The sequence below is a fragment of the Verticillium alfalfae genome, genomic scaffold (assembly GCF_000150825.1).
Source record: "Verticillium alfalfae VaMs.102 supercont1.14 genomic scaffold, whole genome shotgun sequence".
NCBI classification, from domain to species: Eukaryota; Fungi; Ascomycota; class Sordariomycetes; order Glomerellales; family Plectosphaerellaceae; genus Verticillium; species Verticillium alfalfae.
Genome location: NW_003315025.1, coordinates 265,189 through 275,309, shown reverse-complemented (window position 1 = coordinate 275,309; position 10,121 = coordinate 265,189). Strand labels below are relative to the sequence as shown.

Genomic DNA, 10,121 nt, shown 5'->3' with positions numbered 1-10,121 from the left:
TCGGCCCAGACACTGATCATCTCGGACTAGCTATGGTGTGTATATTGCCATTCTTATCTTCTACTTTGCTTTTATCTACTTGATGTTTCCGGAGACCAAGCGTCTTTCTGCCGAGGAAGCTTCAAGAGTCTTTGATTTTGACAGGAAGGGCCGCCCTCGCGACAGGACCCTTGATGTTGAAACCGTGGCCAAGAACGACCTTGACAACGAGAAGCTGTCCAAAATCACATCTGAGGCGGAGAAAAAGGCGTGAAAACTCAAATCCAGCGACTCTCCACCATAGTCCATGGGCTCTGCAGACAACATCAAGATACAGTTAACAGCTGTTTGTCTGCGAGAATGCAGGCACCAGCAGCATTAATTAGTTGAGTACGAAAGCTTGCTTTTCGAGTCATTTGACTATGGCTCCCATCAGTTTGAAATACACTTCATCATGTCAAGATTACCGCAAGATAGAAATGCATCTTCAAAGTGCCGTACGGCATGACGTACAGTAAGCATCATCGACGTTATTGGTCACAATGACGGAAGTATGGAATGTACATCTTAACACTTTTATGGTGGATAATCTACCGGTAATATTACTGCATGGTCTCATGAAAATGATGTGCGGGCAGATGCTAAACATGCCACGAAGACTGGCGAAGTAGCAGATGCTCCTGAGCGATATGGCAGCCTCTTGGGACATGGCACTTGCTGCTGTTACAGTCGGCCCCCAAAGGAGCTCAGTTGCAGCCCTCACACAGTCGTGAGTGCCTTGCTGGCAACTATCCAATTGAGCTAAAAGGATACGTGTGGAATCAACGTCGTTGATTCAACTGGGCTGCATTCGTGGAGGTATAGCCCAAGGGGCTATATAACTTCACCGGGTCTAACCCGTAAGAACTGCGTACAGCTCAGTCTGGCTGCTCCGATATCGCTATGTCCAGCAGTGACTTTGATGCTGAGATTCAAGTAGTGACAGCTGAATCCTCCCCGTGCCGCTGCTAACGCCTTGACTAATCTCCACTCCTTGTTATAAGACCATTTTCATGATCCAGCCGACGACCTGATGCCATCCGATCCATCGTCGAAGTGCGCACTAGATAGTCAAGTTCATTGCTGTCGTGTGATATGATTACTAACGTACCTTAGACGAGGTGCAGTTTGATTCCCATGGACATGACGTCTTGGGGGTAAATGGCGTCGCGAGACCCACGCCACCCGTCTCAAAATCCCGAGCCTCAACGAATAATGATACCGGTTTGGGATTAGCTTTCGGACCTACCTGCAACGCCAATTATTCTCAGCAAAACAAAAAACGGGGAGCTTGTAGAATGACTAGGCATCGCTGATACTCGCCTCTTCGTCTCAGTAATAGACCAAGCTGTGTGACAATATTGTAAGCGAAGCTAGCTGGATAGTCGGGGCAGTCGGGGGCCAGGTCCTATATGTGGAGGAATCCCTATTGATCTCTCTTCCCCCACTTCCCCAGACTCACTCAATACAATCTGCGGTTTCCGGCAACCGCTCACCTGCCCGCCATGGTCAACCAGATTCCCGGGACGCACCAGCGTTTGCAAATCTGCTTCCAATGTCGGAGTCGCAAGGTAGGACAGGCTTCCTGACCCCGCAGAGAGTAGGATAACCGCAAACTGAAGCCAAATTAAGCTAATGCAACCTTGCCTCGTGGCCGCAGGTTCGATGCGATGGAACTCTTGGCGGATGTCAAAATTGCAGCCGCTTGAATTTCAAATGTTCCTTTACTGAGCCGACGGCTTTTGAACATCTGGCGCAAAGGTCTTCCGACCAGTCGCATACCCCCGATGCGGTCCTTCGACGACGAGCTCCGAGAGCTTGCCTTCCCTGCCGCCAGAAAAAGGTTCGCTGTCAAGGGACTCGACCTCCTTGTGAAAGATGTCATAACTTTGGGATCGATTGCGTGCCTAGCCCTAGTCGACGCGCGCGCCAGACACCTGCAGGTACTGGATCCCGCGAGCCAACTGTGATCACTCCACCACGCGATGCTTCGATCATGATACCTAGCTCCATACCCGCTGTCTCACCAGAGCAGAGAGAAGCTTCTACAGCAACTGACAGCGAGACATCTCGTGCTGGCAATCATGTGCCCAATGAGGCAACCAGTATCACCGCCGAGACACCCCCATCATCCGAAGCTTTGACACCCCCGGGCAGCACGACGCCGTCGCTGACCACGATCATGAGGTCAGTGAACTCGACAGAAGCAACGAAAGCCTATCTTGCGCTGTGATCACATTTCAAACTGACAGGTGACCAGCAAATCTGGACTTCATCATGCCATCATCAAGCAGCACCTCGACGTGTTTTTCGAGTATATACACCCCATACCTGGTTTAAGTTTCATACATCAACCTTCTCTTCTTCAGACGTGGCTTGATGGTAGACATAATCCTAAGCTCTTAAAAGCCATATGCGGTGTCGCATCACGATTTATTGTCCAACAAAACTCGCATACGCCTTCAGATGGCCACTGGTGGATCGAAGAGGCCGAAAGACAGATACTTCAGCAGGACTGCAGCCCTCTGCGAACAGACATTGCTGCACTGATACTCATTGCTTTCGATCATGCCAGTTCTCGCAGGTTTTGCAGGCTGATTGGCGTCATCTCTTTTGCTACGAGACTAGCGTATACTATGCGCTTGAACCACGAAGAGGCATCGAAAGGCTTTTGCATACAAGAATGGAGACGACGTATCATGTGGGGCCTCTGGATGATGGACCTGATATCTCTTGATGGTAAGACTGAGCTTTCGTGTTGCCGCAGTGAGAGTATGTGGTTGAAGTTGCCTTGCAACGAGCGATCCTACAATTACGAAACGTCTGTTGAAACTGGCAGCCTCCGACAGCCGATCAGAACCTTGAATAAGGAAGGCGCGGGCCTATACACCTACATTATACGGCTTCTTGATATATATCGACGAATTAAAGAGTGAGTGAATACTTTTTCCAACGGTGTCATGTACTTTGGAACTAACTTAAGAGTCAGGGCTGAATCAACGACTGGCGAAGAGTCCTATTTACAAGCCAATGCTGGTGGGTTCGAGCACGAGCTATCGGAGTTCATCTCATCACTTCCCGAAGGCTATTCAATCAGCGCACGAAACATCTGCCGTCGGATATCCTCACCCTCGCGGACCACCTTCATTATGTTGCATGTCTGGTGGTACCACGTGAACGGCCGTCTCTACGACATTCTTGACGCCCAAAACAGGCGCGAAGACAATGTTTCGGGGTCGCAAGCGTCACTTGTCACAGAATTGAATTACTACAGCGTTCGCGGCCTTCAACAAGCTATTTCCTTGGCGTCTTTGATCACAAGCGTTTTGGAAGTTGATGCCGGCGTCTTGATAACTGATCCAATGCTGGGATTTTGCATCTTATCGGCCACTCGGCGAATTTATCTGCATCAGCGAGTGCTATCACAAGTCCCAGCATCATTCCATGCAGACCTAGTCTCTTGCCTGCAACCATATGTAGACATTCTTCGCTGCCCTGCCGAGGTGTATCCAACAGTAAAGCTCGCGTATGAAAAGATTTCCAATCTGTTGAACGAGCAACAAAAGGATCAACGGGAGCCTACAGAATCTACACTGTAAGTGATCATCTCCCTCATCCCGATGATGTGATCATCTCCCTCATCCCGATGATGTGATCATCTCAGCTGCTGATTCAAAGATTTGTTTGACAGTGATGGCTTCGCCTTCAGCATTGACGAAGAGCTTGCGAGTATCAAGTTCTTAAGCGAAGACCCCGATAGAGCCCACAACAACAAGGAATCTCGTCAAAAAACCGTTGTCCTTCTCTCAGAAGTAGAGAAGCGAAATCGGTCAGATGCCCACAACACGGGCACAGAAGCCCATAGGGCAGATGGTCCCCAACGGATGCTGCAACGTGTGCCGACGGTAGCAACATATGGTACCTGGAATGCCAACAACTTCGCCATAACAGATGTTAATACGCGGTACGCACGCATGGACTCAACTACTCCCTTGATTGGGGATGCCGCAGACACTGGCTATTACGACGAGAATTTGTGGTCGATGCCCGGGACCGAATATCTGCTGGGCGCTGGCACTGAAATGTACCCCTTGAATGTATTTGAACACTCCATAGTTCAGGACGACGCGTAGTCATTGCGGTGAATGATACGACAGTTTCCATACGCTTGGCTGTTCTTGCTACTTCCTCGAGGTGAAGGCTGTCGCTTGATATTCTTGCTACCTAGGCGCTACGCCAGGATGATGTTTGCAGCCATTTTAAGAAAATGTATATTTGTATGTGTATCTGTTCCACGTTTGTGCTTCACGGGATGCACTGTGGCATAATGGAAGCTGATCCTCATTCTCGAACTTCAATATCGACCTCGTCAAAGTCGGCGGCGGAGCTATTGCCGATGTAGCAGCGGTACGTTCCAGGGTCGACCCTCCAGGATCCTTCCTTTATATCCTCCATGCCATCACCAACATCAAACCACTGAAAGACCTCACTTGAGATTTTGATGTTGACTTGTCGAGTTTGACCTGCTGCGACAGATACCTTGTTAAATCCGCCGAGGGCCTTGTTGTATGACTGCAAACCTCGGACTGAGATTTCTGAAGATGGCGACACGTATACTTGGACAACTTCCTGGCCATCACAGGGCCCAATGTTTTGGACGCTAACCGTAGCTGTAGCCTCGGAGTTCTGCGATGCTGACACAAATCCAGAAACTCGTGCTCCAAATAAGCGGAATTGCGTGTAGGACATGCCAAAGCCAAAGGGCCAAAGGGGAGTAATTTGGTGCTTGTCGAAATGACGGTATCCAACAAGAACCCCCTCACCATACTCGGTACGGTTATTCTTGGCGTCTCCAGGGAAATATGGAGAGGACCCGTGGTCTTCAATACGTACCGGAAAAGTCACAGGAAGCTTTCCCGAAAAGTTGTGCTTCCCGAGCAGAACGTCAGCAAGAGCATTACCGTTCTCCTGGCCCTGATACCATGCTTGTACGATGCTATCCACCTCGTGGACCCAAGGCATCCCTACAGAACAAGCCGATTGTACGATGACCGCTACGTGTTCGCCTCTCGAAGCAACTGCCTTGATCAATTTGTTGACTCGCTCTGGCATCTCAAGAGACGAACGATCCCCACCTTCCTTTTCTTCGTCGGGATCTAGACCGACAACGACCAGAGAGAGATCAGCTTTCTCTGCTGCATCACAAGCTCTTGAAAGCATTTCGTCTTCGTCTTCAGGTGCCAAAAGACCGATGCGGGCTCCTGAGACCTTGTGAAAAAGAGTGTTATCGTAAGCCTCGACCGGGGGTGGCGTAGCGACATAGTCAACCCGCAAGCGGTAGACGCGACCGTTTTCCAGCGACACTTGAGCAGTCTTTTCTCGGCTTGCGCAGCCCATGAAAAGCCCTGAAGTCTCTATCCATGAAGTATTGTCAATGACAACCTCATCGTCCAGGTAGAGTCTAGCCTGACCGATGTTGGCCAGGCTGAATGTGTGCATCCCAGATACGTCAGGTACCAGGGCGCCAGAAACTCGGAAACAGTAGTCTCTGTCGGCCAACTCTGCAGGCACATCACCATCGCTCATAAGATAGACAATAGAGTCTTTCCAGTAAGTCGTTTCGATAATGTTGCCTTTAAAGTTATGCCCGGCGTAGAAGTCTGCTCGCAACCCTTGGCCTGCAGCATTCTGGAGGCGGTCTCCCAGCAGGGGAGGAACATCGGAAGTGCGAATGCCTTTCTCATATTGGATATGAATATTAGAATTCTCTGACAGTAGGGCTTCGCTCAGGGATTCATATGGTGAAGATACGTAATACGGGTTGACGGCAGCGCTCCCGGTACCCCCCGCTGTTGGCTTTTTCGCTTGGGGTCCCAGAATGGCGATCCGTTTCAGGTTCTTCGGTTTTATCGGGAGAATGGTCTTGTTCTTGAGAAGTACGAGGCCCTCTCTAGCAGCTTGACGAGCAATCCTTCTGAACGAAGGGTCTGAATCATCCTCGTGCTCCCCGGCCACAGAGTCGTAATCCTCCGGTCCATTCACTTCAACTCTCGAAGATGAGGTTGGTGAAGAGGGGAGGACGCCAGCCCTTTCGATAGTAGTCAATACGCGACGTACAGACTGATCAATCTGAGTTCCTTCATCAACATCTCCTTTCTTCACTGCCTCGAGGAGCTTTTTACCTCTCCGGACTGCAGGACCGGGCATTTCCAAATCGGTTGTGGCAGCCAGGCTTTTGATGGTGTCGTTGAGTCCTCCCCAGTCGCTCATTACAAGTCCGTCGAACCCCCACTCGCCGCGAAGAAGGTCCTTGACTAGACGAGAGCTTGCATCGACATGCTCACCCAAGATCTTCTGGTAGCTCGTCATGACAGTCCACGGGTGGGCTTCCAGAGCAAGCTTGAAGGGTCTAAGGTACACCTCGCGCAGGGTTCGGTCATCAATCTTTTCGTCCACATTGTACCGGTTGGTTTCGGTGTCGTTGGCGACGAAGTGTTTCATACAAGCCCCAACGCCCTGGCTCTGGATGCCGGAAATTATAGCAGAAGCCATTCGGCCTGTGAGCATTGGGTCTTCACCGAAGCTTTCGAAATTTCGACCGCCGAGTGGCGACCTGTTGATGTTCATGGTAGGTGCTAGGAGGATAGAGCAATTTTTAAGTCGCGTTTCCTTACCCAGCACCTCACCCACCTCTTCGATCAAGGATAGGTTGAAAGTTGCGGCAAGCGAGACGCCACACGGGATGAATGTCGTACGTGAGCCGCCGCTCCAGATCTTGCCCCTCACACCAGCTGGTCCATCGGTAGTCTTGAGGCTTGGAATACCAAGTCGATCAATGCTGGCTGTCTCCCACATATTTTTTCCGGCGAGAAGATCAATTTTCTCTGGGAGCGTTAACTCCTCCAGAAAGGAGTCCACTACGCCCCGGTTTCCGTTCATTGTTGGGATGCTGCGGGTTGTCGTATATGGCGATTGGAAGGTTTCGAGTACGTGAAGAACGGAAAGATGCTAAGAAAAGCGGGTACAGATAGTGCGCAGAGTGCCAAGTGGGTTCGACGAAGCTATGCCAGCTTTGGGCCTTGCTGCGGAAATTCGGGCTGTGAGATAAGAGCAGTGAAGGCCATAGATCTTAGAGGAGGCTATCAGGAATGTGTTAATCTCATCATGGACATATATGGTCACGTTACGATATAAAAAGTGCATGGAAATTTTACAAGTCGGCAATCAAATGCCAGACTTTACCTGAAGTAAGAAGTTCGCTAGGCCCCGACTGCCCCGACTGCCCCGACTGCCCCGACTGCCCCGACTGCCCCGACTGCCCTGAGGGCCGGAGGCGAATGGTCACGCGGGATACTTGTCAGTCCACTCAATCATGATGAATCTCTGCATCGATGTAAATTTGTCAACATCAGGTGAAGGTCTATCGTTGCGCTTCTAAACGAGGCGGCGCCATCCAGAGAACTGGGCCGACGGTGCCCTTGTCTGGAGTCGAGGACTGTTCAAGTGCGGAGGATACTCTGCGCCCCGGAAGAGGAATCTGGGGATTGATTTTACACGAGCCGGGGCGCCCTTGACGCCACCCCTATTTGGCAAGTTCATTTGCAAGGTTCTCCACGTCCTTTCTGCTCCCGACCTAAGGCGGAGAAGAGGGGGTATCGTATATAAGTCACAGGTGAATGGAGGAGCAGCCGCTCTTTAGACACTCCTTCTTCAATGTGCTTATGTTCACGTAGCTCAGCATTTCGCATTGATGAGACTCTGATATTCCATCTGACCCTTCTTCCATCATGTTTATGCTTTCCAACCACTACATCGTCAAGCATTTTAACAAAACTTTGGCCCTCTCATCTCTAGTCATTGCCATTTCGACACTGAATTATGGCTTCGACAACAATGGTTACACAACAACTCAGGCGATGGAACCGTTCATTCGTCATTTTGGTTCTTTTGATACGAGAACCGGCAAATATGAACTACCAACCGCATGGCTTTCAATGTTCAACAGCTTGAATTACATTGGTTTCGCATTTGGTCCGTTCTGGCTTTTTGGACTCGTGAACATGATTGCTGACGGCAACCTAGGCGTGGTGCTTGGTAGTCTAATCAGTGAACGCTGGGGTCGACGATGGTGCATGTTCTCCATGAGTGGTCATGCTGTCGTCTGCGCCGTAATAGCAGTGACATCAACTACCAGAGAGCAAATCATGGCCGCTCGGGTCCTAAATTGTATGTTCAACTCGCTTTGATGATGCCCTGCCAGTTATGTGGTAATTTTAACCCGAGTCTTGTCTTCAGACATATACATCGGAATGGAACTAGCAGTCATCCCTGTCTACCAGGCAGAGATCATACCCACACCAATTCGGGGGTTTGCGGTAGGCTCCTACCAGTTCAGCATGATGGTAAACAGCCAATTTCCGAGACTTTGATCTTGGACCTCCGCTGACCTTGTCCTACCGTAGTGTGGAGGACTTATCATGAATTGCATTTGTCGTGGGACAAGTACTCTATCCACAAATGCAGCCTGGAAAGTCCCCTTAGGCTTCTTCTTTATAGTCCCCATGATCGTTATGTCGACCGTGTGGTTAATTCCGGAGGTCAGTCTACTTCTTCGTAAAATCATTTACGTACAGGACTTTGCTCACCTATCATCCTAATTTCAGTCTCCTCGTTGGCTGTTGACGAAAGGCGAAGTCGGAAAGGCTCACGGTGCGTTGCTTCGTTTACGCTCCGGAACCTTGAGCCCTGAAGAGATCGAATCTGAATTCGCCGACCTCCAACTTGCCCTTCAAATGGAAAAAGAGCAGGGACGATACATTGAGATATTCCAGGGTATCAACAGGAAGCGGACTGCTATTATTGTGGCACTTAACTTCCTGCAGCAGGCAACGGGCCAAGCGTTTGCAGGCTCCTATGGCGCTATCTTTGTGCGGAGCATTGGAACCGTCAACCCTTTTAACATGACCATCATTAATGCATCAGTCAACCTGCTGATGTGTGGCGTCTCACTGTTTCTCAACGACCGGGTTGGCAGACGGTAAGTTGTGACCGGCTCCCTGACCGCTTGGTCAAACGCTGTGCTAACATGTAAATTGTTTGATAGGCCATTGCTCATGGCTGGCGCAGCCTGGCAGGCAGCTGCCATCATAACCATGGGTGGCTTAGGTACTATCAGCAATCCGTCAGTCGCTGTCAAGAAGGCCACAGTCGCGATGCTGCCGCTCTTTGGCGGTGGCTTTTGCCTGGGATGGGCACCTCTAGTATATGTTGTGACGACTGAAGTGACGTCGCTCCATCTCCGGGACGCATCCCAGCGCACTGCTGCCATTGTCAACGTTGTCACTGCGTGAGTTGTGTTCTGTAATAACCTGCCGAAGATGTTCCGTGCTAACACTACCTGTCCTCATCAGGTTTGCCGTCAACTTCTCCATTCCTTACCTCCTCTTTGACCCTGCGAATCTCGGCAGTCGCTTGGGATTCATCTTCGGCGCGGTTGCAGTCGTGTCTGTATGCTTCACGTGGCTGTTTGTCCCCGAGTGCAAGGGCAAGTCCTTGGAGCAGATTGACCTTATGTTCAACCAAGGCGTTCCCCTCCGTCGTTTTGGGTCTTACAAACCAGCGGATGTCGAATTCGTCGAGGTGGAAGCAAAGCACGACGATTAGATCCAGGTCACGGCCAGGACATTCAGTATTTCAAACACGCAGGGATATTCCTTGACATTTACTCAACATTCCATGAATGTGGCCGCAAGATGCAGGGCTGTCACTCTGGTACTTCTGCAGGGCAACAGTAATTCCTGGTATCAAGCTAGTGGTGCGTCGAGACATCGCGCTGCAAAAGAATTGCATGACTGAATCACAAGGTCCAAGTGAATATTAGGGCATGTGGACAAGATCATCAGCTGTCGCCAGGAGCAGCTCGTCATAACGCTGATCGAGGACTGTGGTCAAAATCTCTCAACGCCCATCACTTTTCGCAGGAACATGAGCAAGCACGACCATCACACCAGATCGCGGGGCCTTGCTACTACATCGTTATTGTCGATGCAGCAAAACGAAACCCCACGTACTTGGCGTTTTAAGCTGCGATGCAGCGAGCCGAA

The 10,121-nt window shown here is 50.4% G+C and overlaps 2 protein-coding genes across 2 annotated transcripts; one reads left to right on the top strand and one right to left on the bottom strand.

The window, feature by feature from the left end:
• Positions 1-4,359: 4,359 nt before the first annotated feature.
• VDBG_09046 (thermostable beta-glucosidase B) lies at positions 4,360-6,957 on the bottom strand (the record flags this gene model as incomplete). Its single annotated transcript, XM_003000505.1, has 2 exons — positions 4,360-6,653; positions 6,693-6,957. 2 exons carry the CDS (start codon positions 6,955-6,957, stop codon positions 4,360-4,362), a joined length of 2,559 nt encoding a protein of 852 aa, XP_003000551.1.
• Positions 6,958-7,805: 848 nt separating this feature from the next.
• VDBG_09045 (sugar transporter) lies at positions 7,806-9,681 on the top strand (the record flags this gene model as incomplete). Its single annotated transcript, XM_003000504.1, has 5 exons — positions 7,806-8,244; positions 8,575-8,615; positions 8,682-9,055; positions 9,122-9,364; positions 9,429-9,681. The coding sequence occupies 5 exons, from the start codon at positions 7,806-7,808 to the stop codon at positions 9,679-9,681; spliced, it is 1,350 nt and encodes a 449-aa protein (XP_003000550.1).
• Positions 9,682-10,121: the final 440 nt, after the last annotated feature.